This window comes from Anopheles nili, chromosome 2, assembly GCF_943737925.1.
Source record: "Anopheles nili chromosome 2, idAnoNiliSN_F5_01, whole genome shotgun sequence".
Lineage (NCBI taxonomy): Eukaryota > Metazoa > Arthropoda > Insecta > Diptera > Culicidae > Anopheles > Anopheles nili.
The window spans coordinates 65,266,713-65,288,671 of record NC_071291.1 but is presented as its reverse complement, the minus strand read 5'-3'; the positions used below and the strand labels follow the sequence as shown (position 1 = coordinate 65,288,671).

The 21,959-nt window shown below is 44.9% G+C and overlaps 5 protein-coding genes across 5 annotated transcripts in view; 1 reads left to right on the top strand and 4 right to left on the bottom strand.

Annotated features, from left to right (window-relative positions):
- Positions 1 to 240: 240 nt before the first annotated feature.
- On the bottom strand, positions 241 to 2,376 carry LOC128720125 (ubiquitin carboxyl-terminal hydrolase nonstop). The gene is made up of 5 exons (XM_053813771.1): positions 1,471 to 2,376; positions 904 to 1,242; positions 766 to 839; positions 442 to 609; positions 241 to 358 (listed from the first exon to the last, which is right to left on the bottom strand). Exons 1-5 carry the CDS (start codon positions 2,368 to 2,370, stop codon positions 316 to 318), a joined length of 1,524 nt encoding a protein of 507 aa, XP_053669746.1. The 5' UTR covers positions 2,371 to 2,376; the 3' UTR covers positions 241 to 315.
- A 1,082-nt stretch (positions 2,377 to 3,458) lies between these two features.
- On the bottom strand, positions 3,459 to 4,691 carry LOC128728418 (oocyte zinc finger protein XlCOF6). Its single transcript, XM_053822045.1, has one exon. It carries the CDS (start codon positions 4,689 to 4,691, stop codon positions 3,459 to 3,461), a length of 1,233 nt encoding a protein of 410 aa, XP_053678020.1.
- A 408-nt stretch (positions 4,692 to 5,099) lies between these two features.
- On the bottom strand, positions 5,100 to 6,776 carry LOC128720118 (serine/threonine-protein kinase RIO1). Its single transcript, XM_053813763.1, has one exon. The coding sequence runs from the start codon at positions 6,774 to 6,776 to the stop codon at positions 5,100 to 5,102; it is 1,677 nt and encodes a 558-aa protein (XP_053669738.1).
- A 318-nt stretch (positions 6,777 to 7,094) lies between these two features.
- On the top strand, positions 7,095 to 7,922 carry LOC128720126 (DNA-directed RNA polymerase III subunit RPC8). The gene is made up of 2 exons (XM_053813772.1): positions 7,095 to 7,205; positions 7,287 to 7,922. Exons 1-2 carry the CDS (start codon positions 7,095 to 7,097, stop codon positions 7,920 to 7,922), a joined length of 747 nt encoding a protein of 248 aa, XP_053669747.1.
- Positions 7,923 to 8,017: 95 nt separating this feature from the next.
- Positions 8,018 to 21,959, bottom strand: part of LOC128720120 (F-box/LRR-repeat protein 16) — a 31,573-nt gene continuing 17,631 nt past the window's right edge. Inside the window, exons 2-5 of the mRNA XM_053813765.1 lie at positions 16,927 to 17,100; positions 16,696 to 16,813; positions 15,463 to 15,658; positions 8,018 to 11,555 (exon numbers count right to left, since the gene is read on the bottom strand). Coding sequence (XP_053669740.1) covers positions 11,258 to 11,555; positions 15,463 to 15,658; positions 16,696 to 16,813; positions 16,927 to 17,100 — 786 coding nt within the window. The 3' untranslated portion in view covers positions 8,018 to 11,257. The remainder of the gene's footprint in view (positions 11,556 to 15,462; positions 15,659 to 16,695; positions 16,814 to 16,926; positions 17,101 to 21,959) is intronic.

Below are 21,959 nucleotides of genomic sequence, written 5' to 3'. Positions count from 1 at the left end.
CGAGTGTAAGCTCTCCAATCGCCATCCCGATGCAGTGTTCGGGGTGCGGTCTTACTCATTTCAGTTCCCCCGCTCTCCTCCTGCGGGAGAATGTCGAATACGGATGGTTCCCCCATCGCACTGTGGACCATTTTCACGATTAAGTAACACCCGAAACACCTTAGTCGCTTTAAATCGTTAGCTTTCCCTTTTTTTAGCAGGGATCATTGAGTGCTTCTTGCCAGTCTTAATGTGTTTCGCCGGTGGTCACAGCGTTTATCATTTTTCCTCACGCTGCCGAATTACGCGCCATTACATCACCATCCGCGTGGTCATTTATTCGTACTCTAGTATCTTTTTGTGATAGAAAAGCAAATACCTGGAAAAAAAAGCGACAACACAGTATGCTGAATTAGTTGAGCATTTGCGAGGGACATTTGCAGACTTCGCGAAAATATGTACCCTTCGCTGTCCAGAACCTGCTTGAGTGTGGCAGTCGTTATGATGTGATCGTCACACTTCACCCATATGTCTTTCTGATGACGCACGTAAGCCGTGTAATGGCCCGCATCGAGCGTTCCGACGTGATTGATGACGGCATACAGTGAGTACCGAAAATCCGCCATATCGCTGCCACCGTGCTTCTGGTGCGACTGATTTCGCACGTCCTGCGTAGCGTTTGGGCTCGACGCAGGTGATCCTTCCCCGATGGAGGAGCAGGAAGAACCGTTTGCAGCACTGCCACGATCCGTGACGGTGGACGACGGCAAATGCTGCTGGTCGGACTTTTTCTGCGACATGAACGGCGTCATGTCGAGCTCCGAGGGGAATGAGATGAAGGTAGAAATTTTCTTATCGATCTGAAATTAACATTCGAAAAGTTTGAAAAGTGCTGCACAACACCCCGAAAGTGGTGCAGCTTACCAGACTAGAGTGTTCGAAGCGCTTCAGATGAAAACTTGCGACTATTGGCAGTGTGCGCATGGAAAGCTGCTTCGTTGATTCCTGGTAGCTTTTGCAGGTGTTACACTTAATCTTTGCGCTCGAGCCGAGGTGTTCGGCTCGGGTGAACCGCTCCAGACAGTCGATGAGCGATTTCGGTGGCCCTCCGTAACCGCCCTGTCCGTTCGAGGATTCACCAAGGTCGAGCGAAATGTCCCAGAACGGGTCAATGGTGGTGGAGACACCGTTGCAAGCTTGACAGACCACATCACTCTGCAGCCCACCGGTGAAGATCTGATCGATAATGCAATTACATTGGGCCGGATTTGGATCCGGTTGGGTTTGGGCGCCTGTAGACGAATTGGTGGCAGTGGTAGCACCAGTCGAAGCCGCCGCAGTAGCAGTCGTGGCGAGTTGCAGAGCATTGGGGTTGCCGGTTTGCTGTAGTAACTGCAACGAATCGTGCTGATGCTGCGAAGATCCTTGCTGTTGGTGGAAGTTCGTGTTCGCATGCTGGTTCTGTGACTGCTGCTGCTGTTGCTGCTGCAAATGCGCATGTGACTGGGAGGATTTGGATTTGTCACTAGCCGTCGTCCCCGTGGTGGTGGATGCTGCCGCAGCTGCAGCGGCAGCGGCCGCATTCGCAGCCAGCTCAGTCATCGATATCTTACAGTGCCGGTGCAGCACATCCAGTGTGGCGATGAAAAACTCGTGCGCATCCTGCTGCTCGTATCCGGCCAGATGCCGCGCGTGGTTCCAGATCAAGTGCAGCAACCGGTGCAGCGATAGCGGACCTCGGGCGCCGGAGTAGAACTCCTGGAAGAGACGCGATACTTCGCACACGAGACATTTGGCGGAGGTTTTCGATGTACATTCGTGCAGCTCGGCGAGGAAGTAATCACGCAGTAGCGGCGTGTGGATGAGGGCCTGCACTATGCAGTTCATGAAGCAGGTGGATCCGAGATTCAGCAACCCGCGGAGACCGATGCTCGTTAGCGCGGTTACGTGACGCCGCTTGGGGTTCTTCAGCAGCAGTTCGATCTCTAGCTTGGACGGGCTCCACGGCCGCCAGGACAGACTTTTGCCCAGGCTGCGCGCCTCGCGCCGTAGGTGCCTTTCGGCCATCGTTTGGCATTCGCTGTGGTAGATGAAGTCCCGACACTGGTAGCAGTAGAGCATACCATAGCTCAGCTCGAGCGCCATGAAGTGTTTCGTGTGCTTGTAATGCTCGTTGATGTGTGCTCCCTTGCAGCCGAAGTAGATGCAGTGCAGACAGGAGTAGAGCTGTGGACCGGAGCTGCCGCACTTGTGGCACAGACAGGACAGGGCTTTACGACGTCTCGCTTCCTTGCTGACACAAGCGCTAAAGTATGCGTGCACAACGTTGTACGACTCGAGCCCGTATTCCTTGATGTAGGACACAAAGTGCGCACAGCCCACGTCAGCCATTTTCGCTTTGTTCGCTGTATTTAGGACTGTCAAGCCGGTGTGAGCCGTGGGACAAATTTCTGCGGTCGGCTGCAATGTTCACGCACAATTAGCATTGAATGCCGGTCAAACCACCACATGAGAAGTCATTGGGTTTTCATGCTAAAAAGAACACAATCTGAGGTGGCAAACGTGACAGCCGACTGGGCAAACAAAGAGACACCTTAACGCATCCAATGAGCACTTGGATCTTGGAGGGATGCTGATCCTTTACGTTGCCCTAAACGTACATCTCACAGTACAATGATTTAATTATTGCATTTGACCGTCTTCTTTATCCACGATCTTCTTCTTCTTCCGCAAGGATGAGCAGCAATTCATCACGAGCATCTGCTTGGTATCCTGCACTACTGGCTGTCTGTTCTACTGTGGCGGCTTACAGTAGGCAACCTTATTCTCGTGGTTGGCTATGCTCACGAAACATTTTTCGAAGGTTATTTTACTTTTTTTGTCTTTATGAACTGCGGTTTGTAAGCGTTTTGATTAACAGCCTTATTTTGACAGCCATATGGTAAACAGCCGCCTCACGTTTATAGCGCTCTGCGGGACACTTCACATCTTGCCGACGCATTGCTGGATTATCCGTGCCTTTCGTTAGGTTTCATTGTCAGACAGGAGTAGGAAAGTCTATTTTTTCAAACAGTCCTTCCCCGTGCTTTTTATTCCCACGATTTCCGCATATACAAAGAATCAGACTTATATGAGCACGTGTTAGGTGCTTTTAAAGTCGCTAATTCTATACCCACGTGTTGGATTGCTTAAATTTATTCAATGCATTTTTTCGTCTTTAATTTTGATATTGTTGATACATTTATGTTTATTTCATGTAACTGTTTGCCTTAAGATTTTTCATTAGAACTTATGTTAGCTTATTTAAGCGAGTAAGAGAGCAACTAAGGCGAAGCAGGGGAAGAGAAGGTACCGGAAGACGGTTGACGTCCCTACTCGAGTTACTCAAGTAATATTGCAATAGACATCTATTTAACAAAGCATTGGAGCAGCTAAAATTCAAAACGATAAGTTCGTCCCTCGTTGCCGGTCTCCCTGTGTCAGGACGATTTTATCCGGACCGTGGAACTGTGATCGAGCGAATCTCCAATTTCGCTTAGAAATCCGGCTCCACTGGAGTTGTGGAATTCATTGTGCATCGCTTCCGGCATCTGGGTCTGCTTACTATTAGCCTGGTCCGCCTTGTCTCCATTACTGTTGCTGGTACAATCGAAACAGTCGATATCAAAATTGGTCTGCGTTTCGGTGGACACGAGGAAGTCCCCAAACGATTCCCCTCCCTCTTCGTCCCAGCTCGTTTGAGTTTCAATCGTGGATAAACCGAGATCAGCAAACAAACCGGGCTCGTCACATGTTTGCGTATGCATGTGCGTGTAAGAAAGTAGCGGATCATGACGATTTTCACCGTGCGCAAACATTACGTCGATAAAGTCCGTCTGGGTTTCAGTGCACACAACGGGAATCAGTGATTCTGCGCTGCCGATCTCAATTGCGATATGCGAGCCAAGGTTATGGGTTTTGTGCGTTCCATTGACGATCGATGTTTCCGTTTCCCCAACCGATGTTGAGTGTGCAGTTAAGTGAACTACACCATCATGTAGTTCAGGAGCACGCTTTCCTTGGACGGTCTGCGTACCACGGTTCTCTGTTAGCTCTGTGCTGCGATTTCGCATTATATCGACTTCTTCTGATAGGGTTTGTGTACCTGTGCTCACGGATCCGGTTTTGGGCAGTTTAGAAGGTCTTCCAAGATGTGGCTTCTTCATTAGCAGCAATTCCTCGTATCCGTGTTGCTTCCGTTTGGCGTGCGTAAGCAAAGCTTCCCGCGATCCATATGAGTACGAGCAATGATCGCAGATGAACTTTCGGCCACAAGACAGGTGGTGATGGCGCAGGAAGCTCGCTGTAGCGAAGGATTTCCCACATGCTTCACACCCAAACTTGCGTTCGCTATGTACTTTCAGGTAGTGCTGCTTCAGTGACCGAAATGAACTGAAAAATCGCGCACCATTATCACATTCGGCAGGTGTTTGGTAATACACGCAGCTGACGTAGGGGCAATAGAATATTTTACACCCCAGCTCAGGCTTTCCCGATTGTGGGCTCATGGCGGGAACGTTGTGATGCCGCGCGAGATGCATCTGTAGGTTTGCTAGATTGTGCAGCATTGTGAAACAGTTGTCGAACGAACAACGGTAAACTTTATCCTCCAAAATTTCCTCACGCGATAAGTACATCCTCACGATATTTTCCACTGACACTTTTCGCTCCATTATGGCAATCGTACCAAATGGAACGCATTAATTGCACGACACTATCACAGAAATGCACTTTCTTGTACTACTGCGGAACATATTGACGTCTACTCAACGTCATTTTTGTTATTGTTTACATGCAACAAACGCAGTGCTGCCAGAGTATAGCAACATTTCGAACTTTTTCAAATTGTAAAATTAAGTTAGTTATGTGAGAATATAAAAAATATCTGCTAATAAAAATATCTTTCAAAACTACAGGGACGGACAAAATCATTGACTGATTAATCACAAAAAAAGCATAAGCTTCCATGATGAGTAAATTTGATTTCAATCATTTGTACATCAATTCAAATAATAAAATGAAAAACAAAATGAATACCTTTCACAGATTCAGCAGCTTTTATTGCCTATGCATATGATTGTCTATTTACGTCCTGCAATCCTTTCCTTGCGCTTTTTGATGTGCTTTTTCACTTTCGTTTTTCGCTTTTCGGCTTTCTCATCTTTCACCGCTTTTTTGCGTGCTTTCCGTTCTTCTGGTGTTTCTGTTTTTGACCGTACCACAATCATGCCGTTCGACGATTGCTTGGCGACTTCATCGTCCTCACCATCGAAGTCGGATTGCTCAGAAGCACTGTCTGTGATCGAGTCATCATCCCCTTGGCCGATTGCAGCTTCCTTGTGCTGTGGTTGGTTCGCCAAACCGGTGATGGTTTTGTACACCAAATCGTCCGGTCGTTTTTCGAATACATCCCGCTCGACATCGTACACTTCGTGGAGCGACTTGGGAATGAAAATTTGCTTGAAAACGGCTTCGTCCAGCTTTTGCTTTTCAGTGAACTCATCGAAGCTGCGGTTGGCGATGCGTTCGGACATTTGTTCCAACCGTTGCTCCATTGTTTCGGGTGTAATCGAAAGATCGGTTATGAAATCGAACAGTTCCTTCACCGTCATCGTTGAAACCTCGCGCTTGTGGAAAAAGTCTGTCACGTTGCTGCAGTCTTTGCGCAGGAATTCCAATGCATGCGGATGCTCGTGCTCTACCGATTGCGACACATCGATGATCACGATTTTGCCAGCATGATACAGCAAATTGAACTCGGATAGATCGGCGTGAACCAGCTTGCAGCGGTTGTACATATTCCACATCATTTCGACGGTATCTCGATACAGCTCGCGAGCCCTTGAGGTGCTCAACTGGACGTCTTTCAGTTTTGGTGCTGGCCAACCGTCGCATCCGATGAACTCCATCAGTAACACGTGGCTGCGCAGCAGTATGGGTTCCGGGACGGGCAGATCGCATTTCTTCATGCGCACTAGATTACGCATCTCCTTCTCTGCCCAGGTGCGCACCATTTTACGGGGATTGTGTTTGCTGTAACCATGCCGAAAGCGATACTCTCCCGTCACATACTTATCACGATCCTTGAAAGTGAGGATGGACGTTTTGAAGATTTTAATCGCATAATCACGACCCTCACTCGATGTAGCATGGTAAACGTTCGCTTCCTTTCCCGTCGAAATGCATCCATTAACTTCGGTTATCATTGCGCGGCTGAGAAGCTTAAATAGGATCATGCGCGTACGCGGATCCATCACTTGTTCGGCCGTTGCGCGATCTTGCTTATCCTTGCTCCGCAATCGTTCGCTGTCCACTTTGCGCTGCGTTTCGATAAGCTTGTTCTTCGCGTGGGTTGGCAATGAAGCAGGACCCTCGTATCGTTCCACGTTAATGCGGTTTGTGAACTTTTTAAACAGCACGTCGGCCGGTTGAAAATGAGACACTTTCTGGCTGGCATTCTGGGCGTTCGCATGCGTTTGGTTAAGGTTCAACTGCTGGTTTCGTTTCAGCTCCCCGCCTTCGAAGCAGTAAAAATCGTCCTCATCGTCATCGTCGCTCTCCTCGTCGTAGTTGCACTCATCGTACTGCTCAGCTACGCGATCCTCATTCGCGCTATACATGAACAGTGCATCCTGGATTTCGATGTTCGTTTTCAACGGTACCCCGGTAGCTGCACGGGGTGGTTCTCCTTGCAAACGGATGGCATCCAGCCCCTCCGTAGCATCTTCCAGCGCATCATCAAACTGTCCGGTACTCATTACTGATGCCAGCGACGAAAATGATGTTTATTGTAACTTTTTCAGCACTAAATGACTACGAAACTTACTAGCACGCGGTACAAGTTTAGTATTGTTATTCAAACTGTCACGTTGACATAATATGCTACCTGGGAGGTGACACATGCCATCGTGATTGTTTGTATGGCTCAAAACGTTGTAAACAAATATGCACACGCAATATTTTTACCGGTTTTTCATATAATAACTTTGTTTTACTGATTATAGTGCAACATTTTAGAATATACTAGGCTAGTAACTAAACTTTGTGGATGACATTTAGCAGATCGTACTGCTACAATGTTTGTGCTAGCGGAGTTGAAAGATAATGTACGGATAGCACCCGAGCTGTTTGGATTGAAACTACCGGAAGCAATAAAGGATGAAATAAATAGAAAGCTGGCTAATAAGGTAGCGATAAATCGTAACTGTGCGTAAAACTTGACTCTAACCACTCTTTTTGTTTCAAAATTATATTCTAATTTACCGTAGGTTTTGTTAAACGTTGGCCTATGCATAGCACTGAAGGACATTGTAAAGTTAGGCGACTCAATAATCCTTCCCGGGGATGGGGCATCGCATACCGAGGTTAACTTCCGATACATCGTATTTCGACCTATTATCGGTGATGTGATCACAGGTAAAATACGTAGCTGCAGTAGGGAAGGTGTCCACATAACGCTCGGGTTTTTCGACGACATTCTCATACCACCATCTGCGCTGCAACATCCTTCGCGGTACGAGGAAGCAGAACAAGCCTGGGTGTGGGAATATCCGCTAGAAGACGGGAACACGCACGATTTGTATATGGATATCGGCGAGAACATAAAATTTCGAGTGTCGGGTGAAGTGTTCGAGGAAAGCTCCCCCATAGGTCCGCCCGACCAAGAAGTTCCCTCGAGCTCGGCAGGTCCGAGTTCGAGTGGCGCAGGATCGAGTAATGCATCGGCACAGGATGTCAACAAAACGCCGTACCGTATCGTGGCGGCAATCAACGAGTCCGGGTTGGGACTGCTGTCCTGGTGGGTTCAGCAAAGTCAAGAAGAAGACGATGAAGAGGCGGAGGATGAAGAAGAGGCCGAGGGACAAGAGCAAGAGCAGGACCTATCTGGCGGGGAGAACGAATAAATTTAATAGTCATCGATAAAGAAGTCATCGAAAAGTTCATGTCACTATGCAAATGAAACACCCGAAATGATTCGCTTTTTAAACGTTTTTCTTTCTCAACGTCCTCCTTGAGTTTTGCAATATCTTAATATAACTTTATACATGGGTACGTTCTGGGTATCGTAAAGTTTTTCGTTACTGAAAGTTTGTTCTCCTTCTTTCGCTGCTAGTAGTGCTGGTTTGCCCAATAGCTTGCCGCGCATTTTTGATCGATCTCTCGGTTACATGATGTCACGTGTAGCAGAGGCAGTTTAATGTCACAAAATAGCAAAAAGTTTGCTTTTCATCTTTTCCACTACTATTTCAAGGAATAAAAATGCGATCACGTTGCGTCTACCGGATAGCGTCGCAGGATATAGCGATGGCGGCGTGTACCGTTTGAGATAGGGTGTTTTTTGAAACACTGTTTCCATGTGCTAACCTATAGTAGTGACCGGTTGGGTGCCGCTATTTATTGTAAGCCTTTCTCAGCAGAAGGTAGGAAGGAAAGAAGGAATCGGAAAGCTTCTACACGTGTCCCGCTACACAATGTACAGGAACAAATATTGTCCTGGCATCGAAATCGCACGATTCGATGAGAAGGATCCACTGGAACTACGTCGGCTATCTCTTCTGTTGTATGTATATTTTTTTAAATTTTGTCTAATTTACAAATGCTCCCTCTGCTCTCAGGATGCGCACGTGCTACGCCATCCCGCTATACCAACACGCAAAAAATTGACCGGAAAACAGCGGGAAAACACCTCCGTAAATTTCCTTCTCTTTATTTCTGCAACCTCAACCAAACCAAACGGGCGTGTGCCCACTTATGTCACGAATAATACTAGGATTCGCTACACTAGTTAAGTTTGTTTGTTCAGAGCTCGAATATTATCAGTCATGACATGGGCGGTCTTTTCTTTTTGGTTAGGGCATTTTCGCTTAAGTTAGTTGTGTGGGCGCACAGGGAGCAAACAACGTTTCATTTGTGTTTTTCACTTGTAAGTTTCTCGCTTTTGGACACCAACACAGCAACCCCTTTTTGGTCAGTCGCACGTTTTTAAAAACAAAGTACCACCATCGTTAGCTGCGATTGCAACACGCCTGGCTTAATGCGCTTAATTTCATCATTAGCTAAAGCTCTCTGCAATCTATGCTTTACCTAACAGTTTCTACTATATTTTAAAGTTTGCTCTAGTTTTACTTGTGAGTTTTATTTGCATCTATTTTTAAATACGCTATTCATTTGCATTCCCTCCCCTTAGTGCATGTTACTCGGCACGAGGCTATTCGAAACGGAACTTGTGATGAGCTTTGATTAAGCTTTACGGGAACCAACCCTGTAGGTTTTTCTTTATCATGCCTATCTTAAACATCACGTGCCATCGGCGGCTTGCGGTTTGCGATATAGGTGATTTTGGTTTTGCTCTGCTTTGTATGTCTAGTTTTCTTGTTTCATGCGTAATTGCGGGTCTAAAACTGCGCTTTTACGGTTTAAATGAAGGTAGCTTCTATTTCTGTTGCCTCGTGCAAGCACTATATTATACGATCGCCTTTAAACGTACAGTCACCCGCACAATTGGGCGCTGAAGTCAAGTCTTGTCAGGTGTAAAAAAAATCATATATACAATGAATACTAACGAGCCAAACACTCCGCTTGCTTCCTCTGGGCTGTTTTTCACTCATACATTAAATTGTACCAATTGTTAGTCATCTGTCGTAGAACTATAGCATAATACCGCCTGTTTTCTGTTTGTTTTGTAATAATGTGTCGGTGAATTAATGTATTTTTTGTCTCCTGCTCATCTATCTTTAAGTTAAATGTTTATATGCACACTGTATTCATTTTTTTCCTACACTTCTACATTTTGTAACGTTTCTCTATCTGCTGTGCTATTGCAGCTGTAACAATTGTATTTTTTTTTTCACCATATACTCCTGCATCCCTGTCTGCTTGCTTATTGTTTGTAATCGTTTGCCATCAAACATTCATATTTAAACCTTTTTAATTATACATCGCTTCGGTGCATTTTTGTTTTGCTCTTCTATCAATTGAATTAATAACACTAGTTGCCCACCAATGTTAGCTTTGTAGAGTTGAGGGATTTTCTTTTTTGTTTGGTATGCTTTTTGAATGAGTTTTTTGTCTTTTTCAAATTATAACGTTGCTCTTCATCTTCATGTTGCCATTCAGGGTTTTACACACTTTATCTACACAGCCATGTAACATTCGACAAAATAAGGTGTACTTATAGATTGCACGCTCTGCTCGTCACGTGGCATAAGCTACTACTCCTGATCCTGTGATCGAAGTTCGTCTTGCACACTTACAGGTCAGCTCATTATCCGTTACCCCGCCATAACAAACTTGCGGTTTTGATTCATTCTGCCCTCGGCAAAATCACTTTCACACTAACATTACCATAAAACAATGGGTTAACATTACATCTGGGGAGCTTTTTTTTTGTTTTTTTCCCATAATTTTTCTCTCTTTTTTACGCTCGACTCCATCAACAACGTTCGGCAATCAATATAAATTTCAATGTGAGATCTGGATCGTTCCGCACGCAACCGCAACACGCATCCACACAAATCAGCATGCAACATTTAGCAAATCAGTTCACGGCCATAAAAAATTGTCGATTGTTTTCTGCATGTTTCTTGTTTGTCTTTTTTCCCATCCAAATTAGAGGAAGTATTTTTTTTCCTTCATTTTCCTCGGTCTCTCTATGCGTTGATTTGCTTTCCACACGAAGGAATAAAAATTGTTGCATGTACTGTAACTTTAACGTATGGCATATCAATGTCAAATCGTTTAGTCTACGGTTGCGTAAAATTTCCAAAAAGGAGAAGCTGATGCTCCTGAAAAAAGCGAGGACGAAACGGGTTGCGGTTTACTGCCACCTACTAACTGCATTAAAAAGTGCTAGCCTAAACGATCGCTTCACAGTTGGAAAAGAAATACGAGCGAATTTTTGCGTTAAATTTAAACATCATCAAAAATATGATCACACCAAAACCATTAGCGTACAATTTTTGATGCATTTTTATAGGCCAAAGAAATTTGTGAACTTGCGTCCAAAGCATGGCCGCTCTAGCGTGGAAATCAGGACCATACATATATAGTTATATTTAGGAAGGATATACTGTAGGAGAAGCCGACCTTTCTCTAGGAACATCACGGAGAAAAGGACGCTCATCGATTCGTTTGGGCTGTGGCCAGAGCTTCCCTGGGGAACCGTATGGATCGATGATCCTTGGCCCGCTGATGGCATGTAGCGGAAGGAGAAGTACCTCCTCTCGGAACCGGAATGGGATTATTCGATCAGCAGACAGCGGGGCAGATGCTCACGCAGATAGCCGAACAGCTCCTGGGACGCGCCCGGGCAGTTGGTGAGCTCGAGTTCCTGCAGGTGGCGTAGCTGGATGAGGCTGGACAGACCGGACGAGGTAAGCAACGGGCAGCCGGCAAGGGATAGCACCTGAAGGTTACGCATCGAGCAGAGATGCTGCAGACCGAAGTCCCGGATTTGCGTGCACCAGCGCAGGAACAGCGCCGACAGCGAAAGCATTGTCGAGATGTACCCAACTCCGATGTCGGTGATGTGCACGCAGCTGGAAGAACGAATGGAAAGGGAAGTATGTCCAGTACAAATTTTACTCAAAACGTAATAAATCAATACATTTCGCCCTACTCGCGTTGTTGAATAAAAAAAAAAAGAAATACCAATTTAAGGATACGAAAAAGCTCTAAAACTTAATTTCAAAAGCAAATAATTTTCATTTCACTGGAATTTTTTTTTATTCCTACCAACGTTTGCTTAATTTAAAAAACAACCAGACAGTTTCCCCTACACAAAATTAATATTTTCGTTCATTAAAGTTCGTTAAAAAGCAATGTTAAGTTTCGCTCATCCTCCCTCTGACTCCCAAACCCAAACCGGCTTATTATTTACACCGAGTGAAAATTCTGACAAATTTAATTAGCTCCAAGCGTAAGCTTTTGGCGAACGAAGGAAACCAATCGACCCCACGTCGGCTACAAGAATGGGAGCAAAACACGGTTGTTTGGCTTCGCGGAGCAAAGTTTCGGTTTTATCGTGAGTTTTTGAGGCGCGGTGTGTGCATTGTCTAATTGTTTCCTAAAATGGTAAAAACAATTTGGTCAGGGGAAAACAAGATGCTCTCTCTCTTACAGGTGGTGGGTTTGATTGGATGCCCATGGAAACGGTGACTAACACCGATGGCCTAAATCTGCATGATTTGGATGTATTATTTAGCAAAAGTTTTCTAAAATTAGCTCTCTATTTTGATCTACAAGTTAGCCTTAATAGACAATACTTGTATACTTATACTTCTGTTGGTTATTTATCGAAACATAAATCAATCAGAGGAGGATTTTACTGCCAGACCCTGGACGAATACCAATACTAAGTTAGCTCATGAAATCGTCGTGTTTTCCCCCGAATTGTCTCCACAGACTGCTGAAGACACGGTAAATAACAATTAAAGATAAGCGGCTTAACATAAATTGGTACCATGGCCACGGTCATAAACATATTTTGCTCAAACTCCCCATAATACACTTCCCCAAAGGAAGATAAGGTATAAAGGACGATATTCCTTCTCTCCAGCACATTAACCTATCCATAGTATACCTTTGACAAAATTGTATAATCAACGCCCAGCAACGAGCCATTCGTTTGATGTGCGTTGTTGAGGCTAGAAAACGGTCTCTAAACGATCGCAATAAGACTAGCAATTTCAGCCAAAAAAAAAAACACAAAACCAACCCCAAAACGAGAACCGTGTTCGTCGCGAGGGCGTTTGCAGCGAAATCAAAACACACAAAACGAGTCAGGCAACCCTCCGTGGTTTTGGCAGTGACAGAAACGGGATTTTCTCCTCGCAAATCCTCGCACACAAAATGTAAACGGCAATAAGCCGCCTTCTGGCGAGGCTTTCGTGAGCTTCCAAGTAGGGCTAAACGGTAGAGCGAGTTAGCTCCCGGACGCGTCCCGAGTTCTTGGAAGCCGAGACTCCGAAATCCTTCCCTGGCGATTTTGATCCATCGAGGTGAAAGAAACGTGCCCAAAAATTAGATCCTATCCCGAATCTCAAGACGTTGCTTTTGGTCAATCCGTTGCGTTTGTTTGCCGACGAATGGATTTCGGAGCGTTCGAGCTGTTGCAGAGGATCCTTTTCGCGCGGATAACTCGCTGGCCGCTTTCTCAAACGTCGGTATTGGGGGATGAATTAATTACAAAAATAAACTCATCCACCCGTGGCCATCTCTCATCCTTCGCTGGCAAAGCGGAAAGAAACTGTCAATAAATTAAATGCCCTTTTTCCCAGCCAACGTTATTTCTAGCTAACGTTGGAATCCTTCCCTGTCGGAAGGAAAACGACTTATCGGAAGCACCGGGGTTAGGTTGGGGCTGCGATTGATTGCGTTCTCGAAATGTAAATCAAAACATTCACCGCTCGGAAGGGCGTGGACGAAATTAAATTGACACACAGACGCATGCGGCATCCCGTGCCGTTTCCGCGTGCTTCCGGGCAACGCGAATGGCAACGCAGTGCCTCGATGGAGTGATTATGTTTCAAATTAAAATTAATTGCTCCATGTCAGGAAGAAGGCGCATACGGGACGAGCGAACCGGAACAACGCAGGAACAGCGGGAAAGAAAAGTAAAACAAACTGAAAATGGGAAGGAAAATGTTCTTGTCTCTTTCCGAGCGCCATCAGTGGTTCGCAACCACTTTTACAGCTTTTTTTTCGCCCCCCTCCGATTCTTCCGTCGAGATGATGGGAAGCTTTTACGGCAAAATAGATGGACATAATTGTTAAATATCTAATTATGTCCGGGGCCGCATTTGCCAGACGGCGGTTATTCCGAAGGGAGCGATATGTTGCCGGCACGACAGATGCGGTGGTAATGAGTAATGGAGACGAGGACCTTCGAACGTGACATGGCGCGGGAGCAGCTGGCGCCATTTCAAGCAAATGATAATGCAATAAATGCTTTTTCACCCCACCGTGCTTTATTATGTCGCTCGCAGAACGAATGGAGCAGTAAGTAATATGAAACATTCTGCCATGAAGCGCAGCGCCCACGTAAAGAGCTTATATTATCAGCTAATTAATATCATTCTGTTATTCAATTTTGTTTCATGTATAAATATCAGTTTTGCCCTTCTATACGCGGACTGTTCATAATTTTTTTCGTACAAAAGATTATATAATAGCACGTCTAGCATGTATTAGGCATCTAGGGCGCAAAGTTCAATAACCATAAAAAGCGCACATGATCAATGCGTTTCTCTTTGAAGCCATGTTACGGTGGCTCTACATGGCTTTTTTTGTTCCGCTTATTTAATCTCCATTGGTCTCGGTTGATGATACGATTGACGGCGTATGCAATTTATGCATAAAGTGAGACCATGCCGGCCGTGACTCGGGGGCAGTGAAATGACACAAATGTGGCATCACGGGATGCACTTTTCTACCATGTATTTACCACTTCCGGATGAAACATAATCATTCGATGAGGAGTAAATGAAAAGAAGACTCGAAAGCGATGAAGTGCGTTGTTATAAAACAGTTCGATCGGTTTTCAGTTGCAGTATTCGTTTGAATTGCAAGATAATAGATAAAATGCTATTATAGAACACTTTAGCTATCATTTATTTCTTAAGCACGTCGTGATTTAATGGCATATCAATCAAGCCGTTCAGGAATTTAATCAACGTTACGGGAATATTGTTACTAAATTTATCTGACAATTTTCGAAGCAAACTTTGCAGGGTTCATTATTGATTGTGGCTCGCGATTCAGTAAAATAGTCAAATGAGAGTGTACGAACGTGAGGAAATTATTTTCCATTCGTTTATTTATGCTATTATGCGGTGCGAAGTGAAAAATCGAATCGAAGGTGAGACGCGGATGAAAAAAGAAAGTATTCAAATACACAGGAGATATCGTGGAATGAATATCAAATAACACCAATTTAAAAGATTGGGTTGTTTTAACAACATTAAGAAACAGTATGAAAACTATTCTTAATAAACAAATTTAAAAAATTAAAAGTTATGTTATAATTTCACAATTTGCAAAAATAGAGTGTTTTATAGGTCCAATGTTCCGTTGTTTATATCATTCTGAGTAATCACACTTAGTACATCTTTTTTGAAGGTTAACTTTCACGGGTAATGGATCGGTCTTCGCAAAGTACCATCATAAAGATAAGGGAACGGTTAAATATGACGCCCTTACAGGACCCTGAGCTGTCATTACTGACATTCGGAGAGTACTTAGCGCATTCCAACCGAGAAAAAAAAGAGATACCAAATAAAAAAAACCTTTTAATGAAGCCCCCCCGTTCGCAGCACACAAAATTTCGTACATGTTCGCACGATTCACCCACCAGCAACCAGGCGCCTCCATTTCGGTACCGGGCGGCTCCATTACGCTCCCCCGATGCGTTAAACCGAACAAAAGAGAACGAGTGCCGAAACTTACCGATCGAGCGTCAGCTCCTCCAGCTGGTTCAGATCACAGGCAATGTACTCGAGGGCGGCATCCGTTATCCGGGGGCACCAGGACAGATCGAGAGCCCTCAGCTTCTGCAGGTTTTCCGCAATCAGCTCCACGCCGTCGTCCGTCACCTTACTGCAGCCGGACAGCGACAGCACGGTCAAGTGCGGCAGCGAGTGTACTGGTTTGTTTTTTTTTTTTGGGAATGAAACAAGAAACAACCGGAATTAGGCGCGTGGTGTGAAGGGAGAAAACGACGATGGAGGTCATCACAAGAATGTTGCTAGTCCGAAAGTGATTTCCGGCCGTCTATTTAGCTGCCCCTTGATACCGGTATGGACAATATGGACCCGAACACGAAATAGCACACTAATGTCGAGCAAATGTTTGTTAACGACGGCAATAGAAAGCTTCTGTCGTACGAATGAGCCAGCCTGGTGACACACTGGTGGGTCAATATCGATTAGCTTAAAGATGGTACCTCTGTTTTCATTATTCCGAGTAATCGTACACGAAAAAAAAAACTATCATCGACAAAGAAGTGAAATGGAATACGACTCTATGGGATAATGTAGGTAAACAGGAGCCTTTCAATCATGGTGTCGGTTCCATTTTTTTTCTCCGACATGTGTGTTTGCTTCCTTTTTATGACCCAGAAATGGACATGTTTGATGAGAGGTATTTTTACTGCTTCTCTTGGGTAAAATGAAAGTCTCACATATGAGTGATATGGCACATATTGATCCAGTTATCGTTTTACATTTCATAGCACTCAAAAAGTATGCTTTTAGGGAAATTATTTCACTCATATTTAAAGCCATACTGGTATTTTCAGAATGTACAACTAAAAATCGTTAGTTTTGATGATCAACCATTTTTGTCTTTCCGACAGCTGTTTGCTTCCTCTACGAAAAATCGTTCCGGTTAAATATTCACGAAGCGAAAATCTCGCCTTCCCCGGAAAAGTTTTCACGATCCGCAATAGGACGTGCGTGCTTTTTCCTAGAAATTTCTTATAATCCTTACCAAGCACGCTAACGTACAAGACGGACGGCCAGGAAAGTTCGCCGTTAGAATCTGTCACCCTATTCGAGAAGACGAACGCAAGGAACCTCGCTCGAAACGAGCTGATTTGGAGAGTTTTCTGTCACCTTGCACGAGAAATAAAAAAAGAATCGAACCTCCCAAACCGATCGATGACCGACCCGTACAACTCACCGATATTGACAACGCCATGGTTCGTCAGCTCCCAGCAGGACTGCAACCGGAGAATGCTTAGGCTGTGGCTTTGCTTCGGCGAGAAGTAACCTAACGCTGCGTCCGTCACGTGGTAGGCCTAATGGAATGATGAAAAAAAAAGGAGTGGAAAATAAAGCATACACCAGTGGAAACACATTCGCTGGTGGTAGTTTCGGTTCTCGGGGTGAAAAAAAAAACCGGCCAGCTTACCTGCAGCGAAAATTCATAAAGTGAAGGCAACAGTTGTGCGACGGCCCCGACCGCCTCGTCCGCCACGTTGATGCAGTCCGCCAGCGACAGGGACACTATCCGGGGCGTCAGGCAGGCCCACAGGCCGGCCTCGGTAATCTCATTACAGCCAGCCAGCTCCAGCTCGAACAGTGACTGTGGAAGAAGAAAGAACGAACGGAAACTCGCGGTTTAGCTGGGTGCACTAACGGGGCCGAAATGGGATTACGTCCGGGAGAGTTTCGGTTGGCAGCCCGAAAAGGTCAGCCAAAGATTAGCGCAAATTGGCATTGGGCTGTCGTAAGCTAGCCGAGACCAATCGAGCTTTCGATGGTGTGGATTACGATGAATTAAATTTCGGTACCCAACGAAGCCGATTGTACCCTTTTTCGGTGCTCGTGTGACAAATTGAAACACCATGAAACGCATGCAGGATCAGTTGGCAAAGTTCTCGGTGCCCTACGCACCGCAAACTAAATGCCTTATCCAACTCGGATAATTAAATCGAAAGTTATTCTATCACGTCCCACCAACGGCTGATGATCTGAAGCGTTTGATGGGTAAAAAAATTAAACAACACAGCTCCGTTTGAATTATAATAAGCGCTCCCGACGCATGCAATGAGCGGCTGATTTGTGTTTAAAATTATGGAGCAAAGTTTCGCCTCTTCCCATCGCCAACCATTAGCACAGGTGTTGCCGGCTATCTGCTCGATAAACGCCCGTTCAGCCGCCCGGCAGCGCACCTTTTCGCAGAGCGTTGTGTCGTAATTTACATTTTTACATTTTTCACCGGCCGCCAGCCGTCGCCGGATTATAAATGGCCCGCTAATGCCTCATGGTTATTAATGCTGCAGCAGCCATTGTTGCGCGCCCGGGGGGGAAATTATGCGACGATCCGTGGCCGCTTCGACGAGGATCCACCGAGCAGCAGGATTTCGGCCTGCGGCTGCACGAGGCCAAAATTCTATCGATACGAATTGTGGTATGATTATCGCGTCTTATCCCGCAGTCCGGCTTGACTTCAGTTTGATGGTGTGGGAGCGAATATAAACCGACCGACTGCAGCAAGCGAATGAATATTAAACATGCCACAAATTGTTAAGTAACGCATTTGTTTTGCCTTTTTTTTACGAGTTGCAAAAAAGTGGATACCGCTCATAATAAATTCCGTTCGTTTCTGCCCACACTCTGTACAGCTTGCGGGGAAGGTTTTTTGCTTTATTTTTTATTATTTGCCTTTGGCTTTGTTCGGCAAAAATTTGTTCATATTAATGCGAGGCATTATGTCGCTGTCAGCAGATTTGCCGACGGAGTGAATTTAAACATCGTAAAAAGGACGAGCCACAGGACTGCTTCTGCATCTGCTTATTTATTTGGGATGGCGCTTCCGTTTGCTACTCCATAATTAACGTTATCGCCTCTGGTATTCACTGTTGCAGTTTGTCTGGTAGGGGAATTGCTCTTATTTTCATTGAACCCGTCAGCAGATCTGTTTTTCATGGGTACGAACTCGATAAGTCTAATACCGTGAAAAGTATCGGTATAACGAGAGGTGTAAAAAAAATTAATCAATACCTTTGCTAGCAATAATTTTCATATCGTACATGATTTTTAAAACATAACAGAGTCCTTATACATTGTTTGTTTTATATTGATCATTTATTTTTACTAGCAGCTGCTGCTATATAAACATTGATTCATTTGTTGTTGCTTTTAGGTTTTAAAAAGCATATTGTGCTCATAAACGTGATAATAAATTTTTTATTCACATCAATTTTACACAGATCCAAAATTCAAAAAGAATAAGTTGTCTAAAAAGAACCTTCATCGGTATAAAAATATTTATCACAGAAGAATCGGAATGAAACATTCATCACTGCGATAAATCAGTTCTAACTGCTCTCTAATCTCGATCGTTATTGCGATTTAGGAGATATTTTGAAGCAATCTTCTCGTGAAACGATTTCACAGAACATTACCATTTGACACATCCCACATGCCGTATATTATCATCGTTTTAATCCTGCGTTTGCAGCAGTACCATTAGCCAGCTTATCGCGTTGTGTTTCGCTACCGCCCCTGAGCGTTATGCACAGGTGGACGATGGAAATCGCTGCTACTACTAGTCTGTCGTCAGGAGTGAGCTGGGAAAGCAATTAAGTGTCAACACGACGTGACGTGGCGGACAACAGAGACTCCCCGTGCTTGGACGTGTTTGCGAATGCAGTGCCAGGAGCAAGCCTGATCGATTTGCTTGTTTTGCTGTGTTTTTTTTTTCTCTCGTGCTTCTCTGGCTACCCTTACCCAGTACGGTAGTACGCTGTCCCACTAAACTAAACATCATAAACGTCGCCTGCTGTCGACAGGACGATGGTGGAGAAGAAAATCCACCGACCAGTGCGTCGGCTTTCGCGTCGTTCCGAAAATGAATGAAGCTCTTGCACATAAACAGAATCCCGCTGATTGGAGCAATATGTTACCACGCCAGACGAATTCGTGTTTTTTTTTCAAGGTCAATTTTTTCCAACAGTTTCGCGGAACCAAAGATCATTTGTCTACTATGCGATACGGATCGATGCGTGAGAATGTTGGCGCGTTTATTTGTATTTTTCTCTCGCTGAAATCAACCAACGCTTTAGTGATATCCGGTAGGTCATTTCCCCCAAGAAGTACACGGATCGAGGAGAGAAATTACACAACGTAATTAGCAGAGAGGAAGTTGGCGTGTGAGGCGAGTTTATTATCTAACACACAGCTTGGCAATCATCATCATTTCCTGCTTGCTTAAAGCTGCACACACCAGCGTGAGTGCGTGAGTAAATTCTTCGCATACCCAAAGAACGACAAATGGTTCTACTGGCGTCGTGCGGCTTAAGTTGTCGTGGGCTACTTTTACGCTGCTGTGCGGGAGGTTGTCTAGGGTTCAATTCACACCCAACAAACGTGCTCGTCTTCCCGCTCACAACCATTTTCTCTTCTCCTGCGAGAACCTAAAAGTGTTTGTGCCGATTTTTCGACTTAAAAATAACACACCGAGCGATACTTGATCCGATCAGCTGATTCGTCTTTCGGTGCTAAATAAAACAGGAAACAGCATCTACACTCACTTCAAGATGCTGCGATCGTGGCAACCGTAGTCGTGCACCGTAGCGAAAATGGTTAAATTATTCATGATTGCTAATTCACGAATTTTCCATTCCCATCACCCAAAAGGGGCAGGAAAAGCCTGAACGCTTAGAAGCGAAATTCAAAACAAACATACGAAATGGCGATGAAACATTCACCGCCAAACGCACTGCGCCGTGACAAAGCCGCGTTATGCAAATAGGCAGCTCAAATAAAATCCGAGCAGCGAACGTGAGACGTCATCGCTCGGGAAAATGCTCTCTAGCGAATGCATAAATCATGCATCAGCTGCCTCCGATAAAACCGAAATTACCACTCACCTGGCACGGTTTCAGGAGTTGGTGGTTTCAATAAATTCATTAGCGCGCTGCAGCATCTAATTAACGCCACCACCCTCGCGCACCCGTGAAGGGAAAACCTTTCTTCAAAGTACCATTATTAATTTGATTACCTTGTGCCCTCCCACGCAGACACGCCCGCATGGTTTTCCCGGCAACGGCACGGGGTACCGGGAAACCGCACAGCCCCCGTAGGCAGGATGAGGTGGTACAACTTTTCACCAAACAACTTCCCCACTGCTGGCTGGGGCTGACTCGGTACAGCCAGCGCCAACATTTAATCACCATCGCTTCTCGGGCGAGCTGCTACTCCTGGCCCACTTTTGTGCAGCCACGTGTACGGTTCGAAATGATACACGCCGATAATAGAGACGGGCACGAAAGTCGGTTTCCAGGAAGCAGGAAATTGTCGAGAAACTGAAAAATAATCTTCTCCCTTTCCGGAAGCCCGCATCTACCTTTGGTGATTTGGTGAATTTCAAGATCAAAAATAGCGAGTTCGCATTTCCAATCGGAAAGTTGAGAGTTCACGGAAAATCATCAAAAAGTCACTTCAATTTAGCTGATGATTTTTCGGACTAGTTTAATTGATTGCACAAGGGAGCTATGAGCAACCAGAGGCGTCTTGAAGGAGTGCCGACATCGATTGGCAGCCGTGGACAGAGGTTATCAACAGAGTTGCCATTTTAGAAACACGTAAAACCTGTCCTTCCAAAGAGAAAAGTGAAATGAATTTGCCAAGACACAAACAATAAAAAAGCTCCTTGTCCATGATTTTAGCTGCCGGAAAATAGGCAACCATTCGTCTCTAGAGCTATAGTTCTTTTACATGGTCAATTATCCTTGATGGTGTGACACGCAGAAAAGCACGTCCGAAATAACCGGATGCCATTTCGTACACAATCAAGCCGAGCGTTCCAGCTAGGAGCAAGCTTTCGAAGCAAAATGGCGCCAGCTGGCAATTGAAATGACCGTGAAAATATAATGTACACAAGCGTGCAGCAGTGACACGCAGAAAACGATCGTCCATATGTGTGATGTGGCACTATTTAGTGTAGCTACCATTATTTAAGGTGCCTTTGAAGGTTATGACGACGCGATGAAAGATAATCTTGGCCATATGCGACGCATTCTTTGGTCGAGTTGTTTGGTACATCAGACGAGAAATATGTAGGCTGTACTGAATTAGTTAACTTGAGGAGCATACTCCGGAAGGAAACGGATGTATATTCAATGTAATTAGTCTTACTTGGAGCATGGCATTCGCCAATCAGCATCAAACAAGCTGCTCTGTGTTTTATCTTTGCTTGTTTTTGTATGTTTCAAAATTACCTTCGAGCTATCGTTGCTAAGACTTCACTAGATTAAATTGATTCGATATCGTTCGCAAGATTTCATCACTGTTAAATTTGATGAGAAGAATGAGAAAGTTTGCTGCACAGATGAGCATATGAATGGTTTGGTTGTGTAAATATGCCGCCATTTTTTTTTGCGAATCGTTTTCTTAACTTACTTCTGCAGAATCTTTCGGCAGGGGAAATCGATTTGC

Bases quoted from the DNA above. Each gene is read 5' to 3' on its own strand.
- LOC128728418 (XM_053822045.1), bottom strand. From the start codon at position 4,691: ATGGAGCGAAAAGTGTCAGTGGAAAATATCGTGAGGATGTACTTATCG.
- LOC128720118 (XM_053813763.1), bottom strand. From the start codon at position 6,776: ATGAGTACCGGACAGTTTGATGATGCGCTGGAAGATGCTACGGAGGGG.
- LOC128720126 (XM_053813772.1), top strand. From the start codon at position 7,095: ATGTTTGTGCTAGCGGAGTTGAAAGATAATGTACGGATAGCACCCGAG. The intron at 7,206-7,286 runs GTAGCGATAAAT...AATTTACCGTAG, and splicing joins ATAGAAAGCTGGCTAATAAG to GTTTTGTTAAACGTTGGCCT.
- LOC128720125 (XM_053813771.1), bottom strand. From the start codon at position 2,370: ATGGCTGACGTGGGCTGTGCGCACTTTGTGTCCTACATCAAGGAATAC. The intron at 1,243-1,470 runs TTGCAGCAGCAA...GATCCAAATCCG, and splicing joins CCTCCCAGTCACATGCGCAT to GCCCAATGTAATTGCATTAT. The intron at 840-903 runs GTAAGCTGCACC...TGTTAATTTCAG, and splicing joins GCTTCGAACACTCTAGTCTG to ATCGATAAGAAAATTTCTAC.